The following is a 21,104-nucleotide window of genomic DNA, read 5'->3' on the forward strand; positions in this document are numbered from 1 at the left end:
CCGCTCAGACAAGCTCGCACCAGTGACCCAGCTCGGCGAGGTACACCTACAAACTTCTCAGCAACTCGAGTCCACCTTGATCCCTCAGGGCCTGCAAACCCGGCGCCAGCAATGCGAGAAGTTTGGCCGCTCGAGGCGAAAGGCGGTGGGAGGGTAGACGGGAGGCGAGAGACGCCAGGGTGTTCAGCCAGACTCCCCAGGCAAAGTCGCTGACTTGAGGGAGTTGATTGACTCGCAACGAAGCTTGCCACGACTGCTGTCAGCGCTCAGCGCAGGGAGTGAAATCGCCTTGCGAAGGCCAAGCCAGCAGATTTTCGACTCCATTCTCCGTTTTCTCCTGACATTGCGTGTGCTTCAGGCGACCAGGTCCATGAGGAGCAGTAGAAGCGCCGCAGTGGACTGACGGACGGAGCACAGGAGTGAGCGGCAGTAGATTGAGATATGTGGAAGACGATCAAGGCGGTCTCTTGTGGAAATTCTCCTTCCGCAAGCCGTTGAGGAGAGGACCTTGGTGGACAATTGTGGAGATCCGAGGAAATCTGCAGGCGAGCGAAGAAGTACGGCGCGATTGGGCAAGAAGAGGGAAGACTATACAAGCAACAGAAATGTAGGCAGAGGCGAATCCTGCGTGACGAAAGCGGGTACAGATACAGAGTAAGTGCCGGCTCAGACGCGCCTGGCAAAAGTCGACGCGCAGACCCAGCCGGACCCGCCGAGTCCTCCTCCTCCTGCTCCTCCATCGACAGCAGCCGCGATCTGCGTCCCGACGGCGATGCCGGCCGCAAAGACGAGCGACAGGACAGCCGTGGTACGCAGCCATCCCCATCCACCGCGACTAGCCTGGCGCTTCTCGCGCCCCTGCTCGCCCTTCGAGGCTGCATCGTCTTCGCTGGCTGATTCGACGGACCTCGCGCTTCCGGTCGAGGTTGCCGGACTGAGAGCGGGTGCAAAGACCGAGAGGCGAAGGTTGAGGCCAACGAGGTGGAGGAGACTCGGGAGATGGAATGGGTCGGAGGAAGGGAGGACGAGGATAGAGGCGCCGGAAGCGTTCGAAGACTGGAGCGACGAAGTAGATGACTCGAGGACGTCGTCGAGGTGCGGCCGTGCGTGCGAGCAAGCGGGCGAAGGCGAAGAGTAGCGAGGAAAATAGCCCTCGTCGGTAGCGCTTCCCGTTGGCGAGGTCTCGGCGCCGAGGACGACGGTTGCGATCGAAGCCAGCGGGACGGGCAAGTCTCGCGTGGCGCAGCGAGGCGTGAGAGGTTCGTTCGTGAAGGACGTGCCGAGCGAGTCGTGGTGTTCCGCGAGCGGCGAATCGTGCGCGTCTTCGTCGTCGGATGCAGCGAGGACGTCTCCGTCGTCGTCGACCGGGCTCAGCCCAGACTCGGCAATCGACGTCGCACCCGTCACTGGCCTCGACAAAGCCTGCCTCCTCACCGCCACCCTCTTCGAGAACTCCAACTCCGTCCTCTTCCCTCCCCTCCGTCCCTCCCCTTCCTCACCACTCTCCTCTCCCGACGTCCATTTCACCGCCTCCTCCCCCCACTCCGCAGGCAAACTCTCGACAGCCCTCACGTTCACGCCCCTCGCCGCAACTTCCACCTCACGCCATTCTACGAACGCTCGCGCGCGTTCTTTGCGCAGGTAGTCGTGCGAAGAAGGCGCGTGGAGGAGGCGTTGCAGGCGCGTTAGGTCGGCGAGTGAGGAGGAGAGCGCGTCAGAGGTGGAGAAGAGCGAGGTGTAGGGATAGCGTCTGTGCGAGGAGGAGCGGGAGGAGAGAGACTCGGAGGAGCGCGTTGAGGAGGGCGCGGAGGCGGCGAGCGAGTGGGCGCCACTTGCTTCGCCTGCTGTCGAAGCCGGCGCGGAGGAGAGGCGAGAAGGAGGAAGGAGTTCCTGCGAGGAGGACAGCGACGAGGATGAGGGAGGACCGCCTTCCGAAGTTGGAGACGAGTCTGGCGCGTCGTGCTCGAGCTGCTGCGCATCATGACGAGCAAACAAGTCGCTCGGGAGCATGTACAGCGCACCGCCGACACTCGTACGACCTCGAGGCGACTGTCGAGCGGGAACCCATCGGACGCCTGCGCCATCGAGCTGATCCTGTACGGCTTGCGAGAGAGCAGTCGTGCGTTGTGCTTTGCCGGTTGGCGAGGGTGGGAGGATGAGGACGGGGATGAGGGGGATGAGGTGGGAAATTGGGCGGGCGCGGGCGATCTCGCAGGCAGTCGGAGCTGTAGGGTCGACTCGTCAGCGCAGTCCGTTCACGCGAATCGAGCGCAGCTTACGCGCAGAGAAGAGGTAGAGGCACGCCTCAAAGTCGCCGCAGCCAGCGGCCTCGACGAGCTGGCAAATTCCCGTCGTCGAAGGGTACTCGCGGTCGAGTTTCGCTTCGAGTCGCTCGAGCGGGCGGGTTAGTTCGGCGAGCAAAGCATCGCCTTCGAGACTGTCCGTAGGCTGGTAGAGGCCGACATACGAGCCCTGCGACGACGAAATCCGCTCGAAGGGATCGACGGCAGCGGCGGGTGGAGTTCGCGAACGCTCTGCAGGCCGACTCGGCGGCTTTGTCGACAGGAACGAAAACGACATGTCGGTCGCACCGGCGACAGATGCTCCGCTCGTTACGCGCTGCAGGTCGTCGTCATTCGAGACGAGCATTGCAAGCGTCTTGCGTTCGTCTGCCGACCTGCCGAGAACGAGGACCTTTGCCTGCTTGACTGGCCGCTCCTCTGTAGCTCCTCGCGAGCTGTTCGAGAGTGCGGGACGACCTAGGTGCAGGCTGGGCATGACGAGTCCTGCCGCTCCTGCGTGGTGGTCGTCTTCGCTGCTTCCTCCCTCTTCGTGCGCGCTCCCATCCGTACTGACCGTACTACTCACACTCCCCGTCCTCCCATGTCCTCTTGCTCGACCTGCTCGACCGCTGCGCGACCGAGTCCCAACCTCTCCTGCGGCAGACGAGAGGCGCGTCCGCGAGCCTGGGAAGGACGAGACAGACGTCGTTGGCGAAGCGGGGGGCGAGAGGGAGTGTTCAGCGAGTAGGAAGGATGCGAGTGGGTGTGGTTGCTGTAGTTCATTCGCTGCTGGCGTGTCTGCGTCGCGAGGAGGAGCGATAGGAGTGGAGGTGGGGGTCGGATGATGAGCGGCCGTCGTAGACTCGCTGAGCGGCTGGCGAGCGTCTCCGGGCGTAGCAACAGCCTCTATTGGCCGCTGCAATCCGCCATCGGACCCTCCCATGCCGTCCATCGCGCGTCGTTCCTCATCGGAGTCGTCGAGCGAGCGAGCGGTGAATGTGCGGTCGCGCGGCGGCGGGAACGCAGGCTGGGACGAGTGGATGGACTGTGCGTCCCTAAGCGAGATGACGGACCCGTCCCAGCTCTCCCACGAGCAGTCCATCGTGTGGCGAGTGGGATGGCGCGAGCGAAGGGGGACGCGCACGCGCTAAGTCCGCAGGTCATCAGCCGAGAACAGCTCGAGGTGCAGTCGAGCCGTGTTGTACGGTCAAGATACTGCTTCAAAGCATTTCTAGGCTTGGAAAGCACCCACCCAGTGAGCTGTGTGGTGAGCGAGGAGGAGAGTCGAGAGAAAATCGGATTCTCGTCGAGCACTTCACCTGGGACAGCGAGAATTGGACTGACATCACGAGCAAGATCGAAACGTAGCACACGCGAAGCGTTTGACCCGCCTGGACGAGTGCGGGAAATGACTCTCTCGTCGGGCGAAGGAGGAGAACGGTGTTGGACTTCGCCAGCCCACCATGGCTCTGTCGGCAACGCCTGGCAAGGCCAGCGTAGTACTTGGGGCGCAGTGGGGCGATGTGCGTACCCCTCAGCCCTTTGAACGGCGACCACAGCGCTGGATCTGCTCACACTCGCTCCCTCGTTTTGCAGGAGGGCAAGTCAACCGTTCGCAGGCTCGCATCGACTCTGGGTGGTTGCAGATGGTGCGGGATGGCAGAACAGGGCTCTCGAGAGCTCGACGCACACGTACGACCCCTCTCGAGCCGCCGTCGCCGCAATTCAGCCTCTCACTCCTTCCTGCCGACCAGCTTCATCAACTCCGCTTGCACCGCTCTCCTCGCTGACCCCGACCCGCTCGTTCCGCTCTCACAGGCAAGGGAAAACTCGTAGACATCCTCGCGGCCAACGCAGACATCTGCGCGCGCTGCGCCGGAGGCAACAATGCCGGACACACGATCGTCGCCAACATCGACGGCAAGAAGACCAAGTTCGACTTTCACTTGCTGCCGAGTGGTGAGTTGGCGAGTCTTTCGTGGATCTTGGAACTGGCGGGCAGCACTCGTTGCGCTCGGGTGGGCCGCGGAACGTGTTGGACGGGAATTTGACGTCTGCTGCGAGGGGTGTTCTGTCGAGCGAAGAAGGCAGGGTGAAGTATAGACAGTCACATACTGACCGCGCATCATGTCCTGCAGGTCTCGTCAACCCGGAGTGTACTGCTTTTATCGGCAACGGTGTCGTCGTGCATGTCCCTTCGTTCTTCCAGGAGCTTGACACCTTGATCTCGAAGGGTGCGTTCGGCCGACCTTCGAGCTCGAGAGGAATTGTATTAACGGAGTCCCGCGCAGGCTTGAACTGCGACGGCCGCCTCTTCGTGTCGGACCGGGCGCACCTCGTCTTCGACTTCCACCAGATCGTCGACGGCCTCAAGGAAGTCGAGCTCGGCGGCTCGAGTATCGGCACGACCAAGAAGGGTATTGGTCCCGCCTACTCGTCCAAGGCGAGCCGTTCGGGCCTGCGCGTCCACCACCTCTTTGACGAGGAGGCGTTCGCTGCCAAGTTCCGCAAGCTCGTCGAGGGCCGCTTCAAGCGCTACGGACACTTCGAGTACGACACGGAGGGCGAGATCCTTCGCTACAAGGAACTTGCCAAGCGTCTCGAGCCTTTCGTCGTTGACGGCCCGTCCTTCATCCACAACGCGCTCGCCAACAACAAGCGAATCCTCGTCGAGGGTGCCAACGCGCTCATGCTCGACCTTGACTTCGGAACGTACCCGTACGTCACGTCGAGCGCGACTGGCATCGGCGGCGTCTGCACGGGCTTGGGTCTCCCTCCCCGCGCGATTGGCGAGACGATCGGTGTCATCAAGGCGTACACGACCCGCGTCGGCGCCGGTCCCTTCCCGACCGAGCAGCTCAACGTGCGTTGCGCTCTCACTCTCCCGGCCCCCTCCCGCGCGCTGACTCGCCTCGGCCTCGCAGAAAATCGGCGAGCACTTCCAGGAGGTTGGTGCCGAGTTTGGCACGACGACCGGCCGCCGCCGGCGATGCGGCTGGCTCGACCTCGTCGTGATGAAGTACTCGAACCTGATCAACGGCTACACCTCGCTGAACCTGACCAAGCTCGACGTTCTCGACGACCTCGAGACGATCCAAGTCGGCGTCGCGTACCACCTCGACGGCAAGCCCCTCGACGCTTTCTTTCCCGCCGACCTCGACACCCTCGCGCGCGTCGAGGTCCAGTACGTCGAGTTGCCCGGGTGGAAGCAGTCGATCCAGGAGGTCAAGCGCTGGGAGGACCTGCCCAAGGCGTGCCAGGAGTACGTCGAGTACATCGAGAAGTTCCTCGGCGTCCCGATCGAGTACATCGGCACCGGTCCTGCTCGCGAGAGCATGATCGTCCGCAAGAAGAACTAGGCGCACGAAGTCGCCCTCTCCCTTTTCCCTTCCTCTAGATTGTCTGATTCCCACCGCCTTGACCCTCACAACATTGCTGTAGACGTCCTCTCGCAGACGCAGCAGACCCAGAAAAGCCCGATTCATATCTCTCTCGCTGCGAGTTTGGAGACCGAGCCATGCGGATGTTGCAGAGCAGAGACACACGCTACTTCTGGAACGACTGGCTCTTCTGCCCCTTCTTCGGCGCATTCTGAACGCGCGGCGCCCTCCGGAAGTCGCTAACGTCAATCTCGAAGCCCTTTGTGCCCGACAGCTTCTCCGCCTTGGCCTCCTTCTTCCGCTGCCGCTTGTCCTGCTCTCGCCGCTCGGCGCCCGTCGAGCGCACAGGTTCGGCATCGAGGATCGAGCGGGAGGTAGAGTAGTCGTGCGGGACGATCGCCTCGGGCGCGGGTCGCTGGGCCTTGTCCTTCTTCGGCTTCTTCGCCTTGGGTGGCTGGGGCGGCGGCGACTGGGCGTTCTCGACGGCGGGAACGGAGCTTGATAGGCCGGGAAGGTCGTCGGCGGGCGCAGAGACGGCCGCCTGGCTCTCCTGTCGTCGTCGTTTCTTCGGCTTGTCCTTCAGGCTCGAGACGACGATGACGTCCGAGTCCTTCGCCTTCGGCGCGACGTGCGGCGTGAGACCCTCGGTCTTTGACGCGGCGAGCGTGGCGGAGATGTCGGGCTTGGGCAGGCGGCCGGTGAGTGGGACGTAAGTGTGGTCGGCCGAAAGCGCGGCTGGCGGACCGCGATCAGGCTCTTCGGCGACGACGGCGTCATCGTCCACCCCGTCGGCCATGTCGACGTCTGCCTCGACCGGCTGCGCCGCCGGGACGAGCTTGGGCTGCAAGCTTTGACCGAGTCCGCCGCCGAGGACGAGCGAGTCGTGGACGCGCTTGACCGCTTCAGCCTGTTCCTCTGCACGCCCCTTGCCCTTCGACGCCTTCGAGGCGGTCTTCTTCGCCTGAGACGCCCCGAAGAACGAGCTCGACGAGGCGAAAATGCCAGTCGTAGCGGCAGAGGTGGTCGAGGCGGCGCCGTAGAAGCTCGAGCTCGAGGCGACGGGGACAAGCGGGGCTGACGAGGAGGTCGAGGCGACGGGCGCATCGCCCCAGAGACCTTGCGCAGGTCGGACGGCGGGCTCCTGCGCCGGGAGGCTGAGCTGCGCGTTGGTGACGGCGAGCGAGGCTGCGCCACCGACCATGTCGACGTCGCCTTCTGCGTCTCCATCGATCGCACGTCCGGTCACCTTTTCGAATGTCTCCCTGACTAGCTGCGCGAGGTCCTCCTTGCGCCTCCTGACGACCTCGCTCACTCCGCCCTTTGCACCTCCCAGAACCTGCATGACGTCCCTCCCCTCCTTGATTCGCCCAGCCGCTCCGGTCTCGGTGATCTGCAGCACGCCTTGCAGACTCAGCACGTATCGCGTGCTCTCGTCCTCCTCACGCGCAACCTTCTCCCTCCACCGCGTCACCTCCCGCAAGACCTCGAGCTTGGCCTCGCCTGGTCCCCAGCCCGTCTTGATCGGCAACGTCGGGACGGCGAGAGCGGTCGAGTAGGCTTTGAGCTGGCCGTGGCGAGCGAGAGGGACGAGGAAGCCCGACTCGAAGTGGCCCGTCTCGTGATCGAAGGGAGGGAGGGAGAAGGTGATGGCCGAGACGGGGATGGAACGGTTGAAGACGTCTTCGAGAGGGGATGGCGTCTCCTTTGAGGCGGCGTCCTTGGCGTGAAGGGCCAGGCGGAGGTGGTCGTAGATGGCAAGAAGGTAGTGCGTGTCGGAGCGGGCGTACTGGAGCATCTCCTTCGGCAGAGGTCTGCAGGGCGTAGGTTCGAGTCAGAGAGCGCTCATTCACAGATGAGAAGGATAGCTGTAGGCACCGGATTCGCCAGTCCGCAAGCTGATACCGCTTGTCTGGCTCAAAGTCGGTATACATGTCGAGAAGCGATGCGAGGCTGTGCTGCGCGTACCCTGTAGAGAGCGTGAATCAGCATGAAGTTGACAGGCGAGACAAGTTGAGCAGACGCACCGAGAACGTGCGTCGCATGGTAGGTGTCGAACAATCCGACGATGTAGAGGCCAAAGTCCCGCTGGAGCCAGACGATGTCCGACTTGGCGCCGTGCAGAACCTGCGGGAGCTTGAGTCAGGCAAGAGCTCAAGCGGTAGAGGGTCAAGAACTGCACCTTGATCCACTCGGGATCCGTGAAGAACTCGTTTAAGCTCTCGAGGTTCTCGCGGACGCCGGGGTCGATCGCGTCGATGATGTAGTCCTTCTTGCGCGTACTCAGCTGCGAACGAAGGGCTGTTACTGGCGATCCTCAAGAAACGCCTAAAGGAGGCAGACGCGAACGCACCTGGATCAAGCAAGTCATCCCGCTCCATGTCCGGAAGTCGTGGTGCTCGAGATCGATGGCGAGGTCCTTCATGCCTTCCTCGCCGACCTGCCGAATCTCCGCAATCATCTTCTCGAGCGCCTTCTCGTCTCCGATCCACTCAAAGGGCGTCTTGGTAAAGCTGTCGGCAGGGTGTGGTGTCGGCTTCTGAGGCTTGTCGAAGAAGGACGCAGGAGGACGGAGAGAGGCGAGTTCGGAGGCGTATGGGTGGGCGTAGCGAGTGTAGGTCGGCGGGCTTGTCGAGGTCGTCTGGGTGAAGTTGCTCTTCGGCTCGTACAGCTCCGCCTTGAGCCAGCCGTCTTCGCCATCCTTCCCTGCCGACGCGTTCACCTTTCGCCGCAATATGGGCTTCCACAGCGGGACTGCGCTCGAACCGTCGGCAGAGTGGTCGTCGACATTGGGGATGGGAAGCCTCGTTCGCGCCGTGAAGCGCTTCTGGGGCTTCTCGAGCAACGCATCGTGCAGAAGCCTCGCCGGCAACCGCTCGACCTTGGCCTTCGCCCGCTCACGCTCTTCCATCTCCTGAGCCGACTTGGCGCCAACAGCCCCGACCCCTCCCTTGCGATTCTTGCCAATCCCGAGATGCTTCTCGACGCCCTCATCCGCCTGCTCGAGCAGCGCTTCGATGCGCTCCGTCACGCCGTTGTAGACGCCTTCACGGATCAAGTCCGGGTCAACAGGATCCGCCGCTCCTGCCGCCTTTCCTCCTGCGGCATTGTTCCCGCTGCTAGCCCAATTGAGCGCTCGTGATGCGAGTGAGAGTACCCGCTCCGACTCGGTGTCCAAGGAGCGTGCGAGCTTGCGTGAGAGTGTCCGTTCGAACTGGAGGTCGCTAGCGGCGGGAAGAGCAGCGGCGGCGCGGGTTGGCGGTACGAGGGCCTGATGCAAGGCATCTAGCAGTGGCGTGATGGAGTCTGCCATCCCGTACGAGCCAGACTGAGCGGGATGAGCGAGGCGTCTCTCGCCAACCCTGGTCGAGCTTCCTCCTCATCAGCTCGTCCCGTCCTCTCCCTTTGTTGCTGCTGAGGACACGCTAGACTGAGTCAAGGCACCATGGGCTTTGCTCACTTGGCCGCGCTGGCCTCGGCGATGGCTGCCGCAACCCTTCTCGCCTCGTTCCTTCCGCTCTACATCTCGCTGTCGCCCAAGGCAGTCACGCGGACGTCCACGTATGGTGCGTATCGGCATTCCTTCTCTTCGTTGAAGCCGAACTTCGACGCACCGCATGCGCGGCTTGCGACAGGGAAAGAGGTCATGACGCTGACTGCGTTCGTTCCGAATCTCACAGCAACGGGCTTGCTTTGCGGTGCAGCGCTGTCCATCGTGATTCCAGAAGGCGTCACAGCGGTCTTTGAGCACTCGGGAGGAGGCGACGATGGGTCGTCAACCGGAGTCGAGGATGCGCACGAGTCCAACTCGGGATGGATTGGCGCGGCGTTGCTGGCGGGATTCCTGTTGATGTGAGTCCGACGGGTATTCAGAAGAATCCGACTGGCTCAAGCACACCCGGCGAGCGTGCTGACCCCTTTCTTCTCCGTAGGTACCTCGTCGACTCGCTGCACGGCCACGACGAATACCCTGATCCGAATCCTCGCTCGCCACACCACCACCGTCATCATCACCATCACCACCACCGACACAGTCGCCCTCGCTTCCACCCTACCCCGTCGCGAGAAGCTGAACTCGAACCTCTTGCGAACGGCGGAGGAAGCTCGTTCTCTCGGGACTCGAGCCCCGAGCGTATCGGAGGCAAGCCGCAAGATGACCACGAATTGCGTTGGGAAGAGTCGGGAGGCGACTCCTCAGCATCGTCGAGGTGCCGGTCGCCTCGTCCCTCAGGGGACGACTCGAACCTGATCAAGGCGGACGCGTCGTCTATCTCGACGGTGATTGGGTTGCTGGCGCACTCCATCGCCGACGGCGTCTCCCTCGGCGCCTCGTCCCTTCCGACCTCCGCCTCGTCCGTCGGCGACTCGCCCTCGTCTTCCTCGTCTCTCCAGCTCATCGTCTTTGTCGCCATCATGTTGCACAAAGCGCCTACCGCCTTTGCCCTCTCGTCCATCCTCTCCTCCTCACCAGCCACCTCCCGCGCCTTCGTCCGCCGCGCCCTGATCCTCTTCTCTCTCGCCGCCCCCCTCGGCGCTCTCGCAACCTACACCCTCCTCTCGCTCCTCTCGAATCACGCGGCAGGCTCGACAAGCACTGGCTGGTGGACAGGTTTGGCGCTTGTCTTCAGCGGCGGGACGTTCCTCTTTGTTGCGACGCATGTCGTGCGGGAGCAGGAGAAGAAGCATGAGCGGGCGGAGGGCGAGCCGGGCGGGATGAGTGACGAAGAGCGCATCGGGGATAAGGCGAGAGTTGTGTTGGTCGTCGCGGGGATGGTCACGCCTGCGATACTTGGCAGGATTGTCGGGCATGGGCACTAGCGCGAGTCGAGCGAGCGAGGGCGGTTAGCTTATAGATTCCGTGTCCTGTTGTTTAGCATACCTCGCAGTCGTTCTGCAGTGCAAGCATGTTGTGGCTTGTCTCGTAGAACCGGAGAGGGAACGACGAGAACTGCTCAATTCACTGAGTACGGATTTACTGCTAGGGGTGTGTTCTACGGCTCTGAAGCAATCTACCAGGGGATCTCGGATCCGTCGTACGACAAGAACTTGCCGTTGTGCGTCTCGCGCTTCGCCTCGTCGAAGATCTTGACCAACGCGGTCGCGCTCTCGTCAGGCGTGATGGCGGGGATGCCAGGAATCTCCTCGCCCTCGGGGATTCCCATGCCCTTCAACGCAGCGATCCCCATCTGACTCAATACCATGCCTGGATGGACGAGGGTTGCGACGAGGTTGTCCTTCTCGCCTTCGCGCGCAATGTGGGCGACGAGATGGTTGACTGAGGCCTTGGAGACGGCGTAGGGAGAGAAGATGAGAGGCGAGCCCGCTGCGAAGGTGGTCGAGCCGGCGACGGAGGAAACCACAAAGAAGCGGGGCTTGGACGACTTGGTAAGGAGAGGGTAAAGGTGCTGGAGGAGGACGAGGGGGCCGAGGGTGTTGACCGTGAATTGCTTCGTGAAGGAGGCCGCGGGGACGGAGAAGACGGGGATGTTGAAGTCCTCAGCGATGCCTGCGAGAACACGAATGTCAGCAAGACGTTCCGTACGGAGCAAAACCGAGATCAGACGTACCAGCGTTGGCGATCACGTAGTCAACGTGGCCCGCCTGTTGCTCGACGAGCTTGGCGAGAGCAGCAGCGTCGTCCTCGTTGGCCGACTCGAGCTTGACGGGGACAACCTTGCCCGTCTTTTCAGCGAGCGCCTTGAGCGGGGCCGAGCTGGCGGGGTCGCGAGCGCCGGCAAAGATGAGGACATTGTCGCGTTGGGCGAGGAGGGAGGTGATGGCGAAGCCAATGCCGCGCGAGGCGCCGGAGATTGCGTAGACGGTCGTAGTCGAGGAGGACATGGTTGCGCGAGGTTGGGGTTGCGAGTTGGGGTAGGGAAGTGGGTGAGGGACGAGAGGAGTGGAGTATGAAGCAAAGAGAGAGAAGGCAGCGCAACCAGGCGTTATCAAGGCGGTCAAGCGAAGAGTGGAGGCGAACAAGTATGACTGAGCGGTGTGTAAGCGCGCTGAGCGCGATGACCGGTCAGCGAGCTGAGGGGAAGGAGGCTCCTGTAAGCGCGCTTTGCTCAGCCACGATGTGGTGTCGCAAGATGCGCCCAAGCCGCGTGCGTCCTCGGCAGACCAAGCGTGTAAGCTGGACAGCGGCGAGGGAGAGAGAGACGGGATTGGTCTGCGTCAGCTCCTCCGTTCGGGCTGCCGGCATGTGCACAGCTCCAAACCATTCCCTCTGTCGCCCTTGGTCTGTCTGGCAGGTCCCGCGAGCGCGTCCCGCTGAACAACCACCTCCAACTGATGAGAATGGACGAGGGAGCGTGGGAGGACGAGGGGGACGCCGGGAAGCTCAACGGCGCCGTGGCAGCACTGTGAACGGATCTGTAGCACTCTTGAACGATAGCACGGGCTTTCACGGCGACGTGAGCGTGTGCCGACGAAGCCAACGTCCTCGAGGAAGCTCAAGCGAAGGTTGGCTGGCCCACACACCGCTCAGCGCTGCGATGGCTATCAAGTCGCTGCCAGGCAAGCAGAAGAAGCCTGCAGCTTCGACTTCGAGGCAAGCGGCGGCCGCGTCGACCCTCTCGCGCATCTCTCAGCTCGCCGCACTCCTCCCTCCCGCTGCTCCAGCCTCAGCATCCCTCAACCCTCTCGCAGACCTCGTCCAGCTCTACGCAGACCTTCCATTAGCTCTTGCACCGTCCGCCGGCAACAAGGAGCGGGAGGCGAACAGGCAGGAGGTGCACACGGCCTTGCACTCGATCAAGGCGGTCTTTGAGGCGCTCATCAAGCAGGGCAGGCTGCATGGCGTACTGAAGACGGCGAAGCGGGTCAAGGTGGACACGGCGGAGGGGCGGAAAGAAGTTGCGAAGGAGGACGAGATCGTTCAGAGGGTCAAGGCCTGGCTGAACGAGCGATGGCAGGACTACCTCGAGGCGACGGCCAAGGTCGCAGGCGGGCACTGGGACAGCACCGTCAGGGTGCGTCGAGATATCGCGAATGGAGGTGGCCCGCGACTGACTTCCACTCTCGCAGCTCTCCGCTCTCAACGCCCTCATGTCGCTCGTCCGGACCGAATCCATGTTCCTCACGTCGCTAGACCCTGCACGACGGGCCAAATTCGCTCGCTCGACCTTCGCCTACGTCGTCCGCGCGCTCCTGCTGCCACCGACGGAAGACGGCACGCTCGACCCGGACGTTTTGGAGGAATGGAAGAAGTGGTGGGACCGCTGCGACGACGTCCGATTCTTCTTCCTAGAGCAGGCTGCGTGCGTCCTTTCTCTTCGCTTCCATCCGCCCTGTCCTAACGGGCAACTCTCCTCAGTGCCCTGCTGTCCACCTACTCTCGCGCCGGCAAGGCCGCCTCCTCCTCTCCGCCCTCGCCTCTGCCTCCTCAGCTCATCCCGAACACTATCACCGTTCTCGAGTCCTTGACGACCATGCCGACCGTACAGTCGGAGATTAACGAGTGGTTCTGCGCGACACCCGCCGCCAAGGCTTCGACTTCCTCTTCGAAGAAGCGAAAAGCGGACGAGGACGACCCTCGAGCAGACGGCTCGACCGGCATCTTCGACTCGTCTTCCTCCGAGTCCGAAGCGGAGCCCGACATGGTCAAGCAGCTCAACTCGCAGCAGCGGAAGAAGAACCTCCCGAAACTGCTCTCACTCGTCGCGCACCGGCGGGTCTTCCAGGACTGCTGGTTCGCGCTCTTGTCGCTGCCGATCCGCGAGGAGGACAGCAAGCGCGTCTTGATCATGCTGCACAGGCAGGTCTTGCCGCACTTGACCGAGCCCAAGCGGTTGGAAGACTGGCTTGTCGATTGCGCGGACAAGGGCGGCACGGTGGGCATCTTGGCGATGAACGGATTGTTCACCCTCATGCAGAAGCACAAGCTGTGAGTGCGGGATCTCAGACTTCCTTTCTTCGCCTGACTCGCTGACGGTCTTGCGCCGCAGCGAATACTTTGGCTTCTACACCAAGCTTTACTCCCTCCTCGACCGATCCGTCCTCCACGTCCGCTACCGCCCACGTTTCTTCCGCCTCCTCGAAATCTTCATGGGCTCGCTCAACCTCTCGTCCAACCTCGTCGCCTCCTTCGCCAAGCGTCTCTCCCGCCTCGCACTCTCCGCCTCGCCCGCAGCTATCGTCACCGTCGTACCATTCGTGTACAACTTGCTCAAGCGGCATCCGAGCTGTATGGTGCTCATCCACCGGTCGAGCGAGGGAGACAACTTTGACTGGTCGAACGGTGCGTTTCGTTTCCTCCCGCTCCTCCTCTGTCCTTCGCTGATTCATTCCTTTGCGCAGACCCGTACAACGCCGACGAGACCGACCCGGAGAAGACCGGCGCGCTCGACTCGTCGCTGTGGGAGCTCGCGGCGCTGCAGAAGCACTACCTCGCTAGCGTCTCGAGTCTCGCAAAGGTCTTCGGCGAGGCGATGAACAAGCAGGCCTACTCGATGGAAGACTTCCTCGATCACTCGTATGCGACTGTGCGTGCACTTTCCCCGCGTTGACGGCGAGCGCGACTGACAGTAAAAGCGTGTGCAGCTCATCGAGACCGAGTTGGCGCGCAAGATTACGAACCGACCACCCGCTCTCGCGCCCGTACCGCAGCGTCAACCCATACGCGACTCGTTCTTCCCGCATGCGAGTGGAGAAGGTGCTGAGACGGAGGAGAAGCAGGAGGAGGAAGAGCCTGTCGACATTGTCTCGGCACTCTGGTCGTTCTAGGCTGGCGATTCGGAGGACAGTTGTGTGTTGTATCTCTCCTGCAACTAGCGTCAGGCACTCTCGTCTTAAGCCTTCTGTCCTGCTTTTCTGGCACGTACGAAGGCGATGGACAACAACAAGCTTCTTTTCACAAGCGGAAGCAACTGAGAAAGCATGCGCATCGGACAGAAGGCGAATCATGGCGAAGCGAGCTCGCGCTCGCGCTCGACGACAACCTGCGAGGCGAAGCCGAGACGCTCGAAGAACTCGGCGCGGTAGCGGCGCTCCAATTCTGTCGAACGACTATCCGTCAGCTTGAACGACAAACCCAAAAGCGACGGGAAGACGAACCGAGCTTGTTCTCCTGGCGGGCGACCTTGTCGAGCGCTTCATCGAGGTTCTTTTGGTAAGCGTCGGAGACAGTCTGCGCGGTCACGACGATGCAAGCACTGAGACGGTCGAAGAAGTCGTGGACGCCCTTGAGAGCAGCTGCGAGGACGAGATTGTCAGGAATTATAAGCGAGGGAAAGGGAGAAGGCGCGACGCACCCTCGAGCTCGTCGAGGTCGACGTCGGCCTTGGTGAAGGTCTCGGCTGCAAGAGCATGGAAGTCGAAGCGATCGACACTTTTGATGTGAGCAGCGTTCGTGTCGGGTGAAGGCATGGTGACGAAGCGCGAGAAACCAGGCAAGGCAAAGAAGGGCGTGACAAGCTTGAGCAGGCCGTCGCCGAAGGCAGTGAAAGTCGACTTGACCGCCTCTAGTATACCACAAGCTGTCAGCATAACACAGCGTGCTGGAGGGACGGATTGCAGACGAACCCCTCTCGTCCTCCTTGTCGTGAGCCGCCTGAGCCATAGCTGCGAGCTTTTTGAGGCGCTCGTCCTCAGCGCCAGTGACTGCACGGTACATGGCGACGAGCATGTCGCGCTTGAGCTCGTCCATCTCGCAGAGAATGGCTGTGGGACGGAGCAGACGGTGAGCGAGGGTCGCCAAGTGAGCCTGAACGGGTCTGGCCCACCTTCGAGCGCATTAGAGTCCGCCTCCTCGCCTTCGTCGTGTTCGCGGCGGATCATCTCGGCGTTGAAGGCGGCCTCTGCAGCAGTCTGAGCCGGGGAAGTGGGCGAAGTGTGGTCGTCTGGCGAGGACATGGCGTAGACGGCGCGAGAAGCGAGTCGAGCAGTGCGCGCGCTTGAGTAAGAACTGAATAGCTTTCTGAGCAGTGTAACAGTGCAAGCGAGGCAGTCTGAGCGGTGCGAGCCAGTCGTGAGTACGGTCGAGGAGAGACCTGCTCCTCCCCCTCGCCCACACCATCAACAACCGTCGATGATGCTGAACGCGCTCCGAAGTGCATCACGGACACTGTCCAGGACCGCCCAGGCAGCTGGCAAGCGCACGCCGCTCGCCGTTCCCTCCCACTCGCGCCTCATCTCGACTTCCTCCTCTGCCCTCTCGCCCATCCTCTCGAGCGCCGCAAGCCGCCTGTCAAGCGCCGCATCACGACCACAATCATCGCTTCTCCAGCGCGAACTCGCCCAGGCCGGCGCTCGACCTGGATTTTGGCACTCCTCTCCCTCCCCTCTCTCGTCGGCGGTGCAGCAGCAAGTTCGCGGTTACAAGATGCCCAAATGCATGCGGCGGAAGGCGAGTCCCCTTGCGAGGAACGGCGGGAAGGGCAAGACGGCACGGAGGAAAGGAATGCTCAAGGTGTGTTCTCTCGCTCTCGCTCTTGAGGATGCGCTGACTCTCTCGTCTCGCAATGCCAGGCCAAGCGGAGAAGGATGCGTATCAAGAAGATCAACTAGGGCGGCGGATTGTTCAAGGGTAGTAGCGGAAGTGAATGGACGACATGGAAGACAGGCGTTTCTTCGGCGAAGCCAATTCATTCGAGTTGCGAGACTCTCTCTAAGCTGTCCCTCCTCGGCGTAACACACGCTCTTCTAGCTCTCCACCCCGAAGGATAGGCAGGGACAGCACTGATTCGCCTTCAGCTCGCCGCAAACCCAGCAACCGTCAACCGCTCTTCTCGACGCCAGATCCTTCGCGTGGCTGACGGGGTCCTCGATGGTCTCCACATCGAGCGGGAGCATGGCTCTAGCCATTGCTCTAGCCAATGTGTTGACGAGTGATCCGCGGAGGCTGGTGAGTCCAGCGACAGCGTCGCGCAGCGAGAAGCAAGCGAGAAGCAAGCGAGAAGCAAGCGAGAAGCGAATCGAATGCGTATGCAACTCAGTGCATGGGCAGATCTGGTGAGCAGTCCGCCGCACCAAGCTGGAGGAGAACGCGAGCAGGCTCGCCATCCGATTAGAGCGCAATTGCAGGTAGAGAGATTATCCGTAACGCATGTCAAAGGGGGTCACTGTGAACGCAGGCCAGACCTACGATACGCTGCAGTGGTGGTGAGAAGCGTCAAGAATGGCGTCGACGTCTTCGAGCGCGTCCGGCCCGTGTTGGCTGCGTGTCGGCCTTGCGACGCATTTGACGCCGTGAAACATGACAACTCCCGCATCATCCCTCGTAATGTGGACCAGCGGTCGCACGCATGTGGCGTCGTGCAGGTGCCAGGTGATGGCGTGAGCAAATTGCTTCGCCGAGTCGGGGTCGAGGAACTCGATGCCCAACAGGGCGACTAGAAGGAGCTGCTCTGTGACATGCTCGAAGAAAGCAAGGTACTCGGGAGTTGCAAACTGCCGTTTGACGAGGGTGGCCACGGCAATCGCCGTGACTGCGCGGTGCAAGAAGGCGTCGGTCAAGCGAGTCGAGAAACGAGTGTCGGCGCGGTAGATGTAGTAGATCCAGGCGACTAGGTGCACTGGTAAGTCGCGCTCGTAGAAGTCGACCGCATCGACGTCCTCGTATTCAAGCCTCGCCAGGCAGTAGTAGCTAGCAAAGACGGCTCGGCGGTGACGGTAAGGGTCGAACGGAAAGCCCTGGCGGGCAAGAGAAGCCCAAAGCTGCGCTCAATAGAAGGTCAGCGCTCAGTACGCAGCTGAATGAGCCCGATGACTTGCCGTCTCGAAACTCCCGCGCTCCAAGCCAGTATGCTCCTCGAGATACTCCCCCAGCAACACGTTCTTCCGCGCGTGATCGCTTGCCGATGGCGTCGAGAGGTCAGAGGCAGGAATGCGCGTGTCCTTGTGGGCTACAAGGCGTGCAATCTGCTCGTCGGTTAGATGAGGCAAGTCGAAAGGCTTCGAGCGAAGTCCGCAGGTCTGTCGGTGGAAGGGCCAGACCTGCAGGCGCGAAGTCTGTCAGTCTCCTGAGCGCTCTCCTTCCTTCCAACTGTCAAGGAACACTCACAAGTTTCTGGTGCTCCGGCGGGCAGAAGCGGATATCGGTCCCGTACGACTGGCATGAGGAGCACTTGTGCGACGTCGGGGCGCCGCAGACCCAGCACCCATTGACGTTAAACTTCGATGCCATGACTTCCACCAGGAAGCGAGCGCTCGTTGCGCCATCTTGCCGGGCGGGGATGGAGGGGGTCGTTGACATGGTGTAAGGTGCAGAAGGATTCGAAGCGGTTCCAGCAAGACGCAGGCGGTTGAGTCAGACTGTCTCGGTGTTTCGGCAGAGCAACAGTACCCCAGCAGTCGTACAGAGCGCGAGTGATGAAGTCGAGGAGGGCAACCAGCGAGTTGGCGGTCGACAGGCAACTTGACCTCGCACGAACGCTTCGCTGAGCCCGCCAGACGTTCTCTCCAACCCGCTTGAACCGCACTATGTCCGCCCAGTACCCACCGCAGCCGCGCCCGGCGCCGATTCCGCAACCTCAACTCGCTCCGTCGGGTCAGACGCCAGGCTCGTACACCGAGGCGTTCAGAGGTCGAGAAGCGCACACCAAGTTCGCAGATCCGTGCGAGATTGCTCGCCAGGTGCGTCTGGCTCTCCTTGAGCGGTTTGAGGACGGCGAGACGAGGTGGGGACTGACCGATGGTCGCTTCCTGTGGCTCGCAGGAGAGTATGCGGTGTCTGAACGACAACTCGTATGACAAGGGAAAGTGTACCGAGGTGCGTTGTCCTGCAGCTGCCGATCTGACGTCTCGACGTGCCGCTGACCTTCCTCCTTCCCGCTCTCCCGCAGTTCTTCCAAGCAGTGCGCTCCTTCTCTTCCTTTGGACGATGTCGGATGGTCTACTGACGTTCTTCAACAGTATCGAGACTGCAAGAAGACCTGGGTGAGTTGCGTTTCCTCGCCAAGTCGCCTTTCCGTCCGGTACCTAACCCTGTTTCGTTCCCCTCACAGCTGGATCAGCGTCGCGAGGACCGTCGAGCCGGCAAAGACGTCGCCTGAAGACACGCTCGAAACCTCCGCTCCTTTCCGTTCCCTCGCCCGTGTTGTACGATCCCCTGTAGCCCTCTCACGCCTTCGCAACTCGCATTTTTTGTGGACACCGTCGCATGCTGGGGAGCACAAAGAGACTGTACTGCACAGTCATGACGCACGATACTGACCCTTGAGAACCCGAGATGCTCGGCCCCGCCGCCTTTCCCTCCTCGTGCGCCCTCAATAAACCCTCTCCGCGCCCTTCATCTTCTTACTGAACTCGCCGGGCCCGAACCCCCTCTTCCCGACCGCCTCATCCACAACCTTCATCAACTCAATGACCCTCTCCTCGTCATACTGCATCCCAACAATCTGCAACCCAACCGGCAAGCCCTCCATCGCTTTCGCGTCGTACACCCCGCCCTTTCCGTACACGCGCTTCTCGACCATCGGTGAGCCCGGTGAGGCGCGTTGGGCGTCCCACCAGGATGAAGAGGGGGCGTCGAGAGTGGAGTCGACAAAGGTCATGGGGAGGTGGCCGACCGAACTGTCAATGACGTTCCAGAGGATGGTGCCTGCAAGATGCGCGAATGTGAGCTTGCCGAGCGAAAACCGAGTGAGAGGACAAACCGATGGCGAGGACGGAGAGGTCCCAGGTCTCGCCGTGCTTGAGAGCGGGAGTCGCCTGCGGAGCGCAGAGGACCGCATCGAACCCGTGCTCTTCCCAAAGCTGCAACAACAACGTCATCAGCGACCGCTCAACCCGATCCGAGCACACGACGCACCTGCTTGCGCGCCCTGTCGACAAACACATCCCTCTTATGCTGCCACTGCTGTACCTCGACCACGCTCTTCCCCTTACTGGCCCTCATCAACCTCGCCATCTTCGGGTCTCCCATGACGCTCTCAAAGACCCAGTTGAGGAACCACCGGATGGGGGCGGGCAACTTGGGACCTATCGTGACGAGCCAGAGGGCGGATTCGGCGGGGTCACCGCGGAGGAAGGAGAGGAGGGTTTCGTCTGCGTGAGAGCGGGGTCAGCGGGATGCAGGCGAGGCAAAGGAGGAGGCGTACAGCGGTCCGCCGAAGTGAGCGCCGTAAAGTACTCCATCGCTTCGAGGGCTGGAGTAGCGAGCAGGTGAGCGAGGCGCAGAGCACCGAGAAATCTGCTAGAACGCACGAGTCGGCGGCTCAAACTCGACACACTCGTGCCCCTTCTTCCTCAGCGCCTCGACAGCCATCAAAACCGCCCTCTCGCACGCCGGACTAGCCTTGCAAAACCCGTCCGTGAGGAAGTAGCCGAACTTGAGTTTCTTCGGCAACTCGACGTCCTTCCTGTAAGGCATGGGAAAGACGCCCGTTTCCGTTCGGGAGACGTCGATGCTGGCGTCGAGGAAGAGGCGCGTGAGGGCTTCGACGTCCGAGACGGAGCGGCCCATCGGTCCCATCGTCGAGTGGACGCCTTCGAAGCCTGGCGTGAAGTTCTGGCATCCGCTGGCGGGGAAGCGGCCGGAGCAGGGCTTGAGGCTGAAGCAGCCGCTGAAGTGGGCCGGGATGCGGAGCGAGCCGCCGATGTCGCTGCCGATGCCGAGAACGGAGCTGTGCCACGTGTACATGGTGAGCCAGCGTTGAGTGAGAAGAGTAGAGACGGAGAACGCACCCGTCGCTCGCGAGCAAGGCTGCCTCGCCGCCTGAGGATCCGCCAGGAATGCGCTCGGGGTTGTACGGGTTGTTCGTGGCGCCAAACAGTGGGTTCTCGCAATCGAAGGCTAGCATCGTCTGCGGAATGTTGGTCTTGACGAACGGGACCGCGCCAGCCTTCTTGAGGACGCGAGCGATTCCCGAGTCCTGCTCGACGGGCTGCGAGGTCATGTGCGTCAAGCCCATGGTCGTGTCGTAGCCGGCGATGTCGATGTGGTCCTTAAGCGAAACGGGCACGCCGTGCAGCGGTCCGACGACTCTCCCCGTCCTGGCAAACTCGGCGTCGAGGTCCTGAGCCCGCTTGAGCGCCTCGTCGAAGAGGATCTCGGTGAGGGCGTTGGTCGACTCGTGCGCGCGGATGGCCGAGCGAATGAAGACGAGCAAGACGTTCGTCGCGGTCCAGCCGGGCTTCTTCTCCTCTATGTTGCGGACAATCTCGACCGCCGTCGCGCCGAGGATGGCCTTGTCGAGCTCGTCCGAGATGCCCGCCGCCTGCATCTGCACCACCTCCTTCCCGCGCTCGATCAACTCGCGCTGCTCCGCCCTGCGTCGAAGCGTGCGAACGGTCAACTCGCGAGCGGGATGAAGTGGGGAAGGGACGAGGACGGGAACGGCGAGCGCACTTCTTTGCGTCGCGCGCGGACTGCCACTTGGTCGAGCTGAACATTTGTGAGTTAGTGAGCGTGTCTGCTAGCCCTGCGATGCGGGTTGCGGTGCGTGCCAGAGCGAGGAGCGGAGTCCGGTCGGGGAGGGGAGCGAACGCCGACGGCAACCTGGTG

General features: G+C 62.1%; 11 protein-coding genes across 11 annotated transcripts; 5 read left to right on the forward strand and 6 right to left on the reverse strand.

Moving 5' to 3' along the window:
- Positions 1 to 666: 666 nt before the first annotated feature.
- On the reverse strand, positions 667 to 3,384 carry RHTO_02256 (uncharacterized protein; the record flags this gene model as incomplete). The annotated part of the gene is made up of 2 exons (XM_016415933.1): positions 667 to 2,225; positions 2,280 to 3,384. 2 exons carry the CDS (start codon positions 3,382 to 3,384, stop codon positions 667 to 669), a joined length of 2,664 nt encoding a protein of 887 aa, XP_016271997.1.
- A 361-nt stretch (positions 3,385 to 3,745) lies between these two features.
- RHTO_02257 (adenylosuccinate synthetase) lies at positions 3,746 to 5,641 on the forward strand (the record flags this gene model as incomplete). Its single annotated transcript, XM_016415934.1, has 5 exons — positions 3,746 to 3,809; positions 4,101 to 4,241; positions 4,421 to 4,516; positions 4,574 to 5,145; positions 5,207 to 5,641. 5 exons carry the CDS (start codon positions 3,746 to 3,748, stop codon positions 5,639 to 5,641), a joined length of 1,308 nt encoding a protein of 435 aa, XP_016272145.1.
- A 187-nt stretch (positions 5,642 to 5,828) lies between these two features.
- Positions 5,829 to 8,972, reverse strand: RHTO_02258 (exosome complex exonuclease RRP6; the record flags this gene model as incomplete). Its single annotated transcript, XM_016415935.1, has 5 exons — positions 5,829 to 7,473; positions 7,538 to 7,628; positions 7,687 to 7,786; positions 7,842 to 7,946; positions 8,013 to 8,972. 5 exons carry the CDS (start codon positions 8,970 to 8,972, stop codon positions 5,829 to 5,831), a joined length of 2,901 nt encoding a protein of 966 aa, XP_016272056.1.
- A 132-nt stretch (positions 8,973 to 9,104) lies between these two features.
- RHTO_02259 (zip metal ion transporter) lies at positions 9,105 to 10,477 on the forward strand (the record flags this gene model as incomplete). Its single annotated transcript, XM_016415936.1, has 3 exons — positions 9,105 to 9,225; positions 9,340 to 9,511; positions 9,592 to 10,477. The coding sequence occupies 3 exons, from the start codon at positions 9,105 to 9,107 to the stop codon at positions 10,475 to 10,477; spliced, it is 1,179 nt and encodes a 392-aa protein (XP_016272177.1).
- A 191-nt stretch (positions 10,478 to 10,668) lies between these two features.
- On the reverse strand, positions 10,669 to 11,500 carry RHTO_02260 (protein of short-chain dehydrogenase/reductase SDR family; the record flags this gene model as incomplete). The annotated part of the gene is made up of 2 exons (XM_016415937.1): positions 10,669 to 11,165; positions 11,227 to 11,500. 2 exons carry the CDS (start codon positions 11,498 to 11,500, stop codon positions 10,669 to 10,671), a joined length of 771 nt encoding a protein of 256 aa, XP_016272066.1.
- A 653-nt stretch (positions 11,501 to 12,153) lies between these two features.
- Positions 12,154 to 14,383, forward strand: RHTO_02261 (ribosome biogenesis protein NOC4; the record flags this gene model as incomplete). Its single annotated transcript, XM_016415938.1, has 6 exons — positions 12,154 to 12,630; positions 12,686 to 12,918; positions 12,975 to 13,544; positions 13,606 to 13,898; positions 13,958 to 14,142; positions 14,201 to 14,383. 6 exons carry the CDS (start codon positions 12,154 to 12,156, stop codon positions 14,381 to 14,383), a joined length of 1,941 nt encoding a protein of 646 aa, XP_016272126.1.
- Positions 14,384 to 14,559: 176 nt separating this feature from the next.
- RHTO_02262 (uncharacterized protein) lies at positions 14,560 to 15,511 on the reverse strand (the record flags this gene model as incomplete). Its single annotated transcript, XM_016415939.1, has 5 exons — positions 14,560 to 14,654; positions 14,714 to 14,851; positions 14,911 to 15,120; positions 15,182 to 15,319; positions 15,382 to 15,511. 5 exons carry the CDS (start codon positions 15,509 to 15,511, stop codon positions 14,560 to 14,562), a joined length of 711 nt encoding a protein of 236 aa, XP_016271999.1.
- Positions 15,512 to 15,686: 175 nt separating this feature from the next.
- RHTO_02263 (uncharacterized protein) lies at positions 15,687 to 16,165 on the forward strand (the record flags this gene model as incomplete). The annotated part of the gene is made up of 2 exons (XM_016415940.1): positions 15,687 to 16,067; positions 16,127 to 16,165. The coding sequence occupies 2 exons, from the start codon at positions 15,687 to 15,689 to the stop codon at positions 16,163 to 16,165; spliced, it is 420 nt and encodes a 139-aa protein (XP_016272128.1).
- A 573-nt stretch (positions 16,166 to 16,738) lies between these two features.
- RHTO_02264 (zinc finger, MYND-type domain containing protein) lies at positions 16,739 to 17,852 on the reverse strand (the record flags this gene model as incomplete). The annotated part of the gene is made up of 3 exons (XM_016415941.1): positions 16,739 to 17,314; positions 17,432 to 17,593; positions 17,661 to 17,852. The coding sequence occupies 3 exons, from the start codon at positions 17,850 to 17,852 to the stop codon at positions 16,739 to 16,741; spliced, it is 930 nt and encodes a 309-aa protein (XP_016271996.1).
- A 227-nt stretch (positions 17,853 to 18,079) lies between these two features.
- RHTO_02265 (protein of MTCP1 family) lies at positions 18,080 to 18,651 on the forward strand (the record flags this gene model as incomplete). Its single annotated transcript, XM_016415942.1, has 5 exons — positions 18,080 to 18,232; positions 18,315 to 18,368; positions 18,442 to 18,453; positions 18,512 to 18,535; positions 18,604 to 18,651. 5 exons carry the CDS (start codon positions 18,080 to 18,082, stop codon positions 18,649 to 18,651), a joined length of 291 nt encoding a protein of 96 aa, XP_016272148.1.
- A 213-nt stretch (positions 18,652 to 18,864) lies between these two features.
- On the reverse strand, positions 18,865 to 20,992 carry RHTO_02266 (amidase family protein; the record flags this gene model as incomplete). The annotated part of the gene is made up of 7 exons (XM_016415943.1): positions 18,865 to 19,199; positions 19,255 to 19,354; positions 19,410 to 19,645; positions 19,699 to 19,746; positions 19,805 to 20,223; positions 20,285 to 20,869; positions 20,949 to 20,992. 7 exons carry the CDS (start codon positions 20,990 to 20,992, stop codon positions 18,865 to 18,867), a joined length of 1,767 nt encoding a protein of 588 aa, XP_016271992.1.
- Between the last annotated feature and the right edge of the window lie 112 nt (positions 20,993 to 21,104).

The sequence above is a fragment of the Rhodotorula toruloides genome (genome assembly GCF_000320785.1).
Source record: "Rhodotorula toruloides NP11 unplaced genomic scaffold Scaffold17, whole genome shotgun sequence".
NCBI classification, from domain to species: Eukaryota; Fungi; Basidiomycota; class Microbotryomycetes; order Sporidiobolales; family Sporidiobolaceae; genus Rhodotorula; species Rhodotorula toruloides.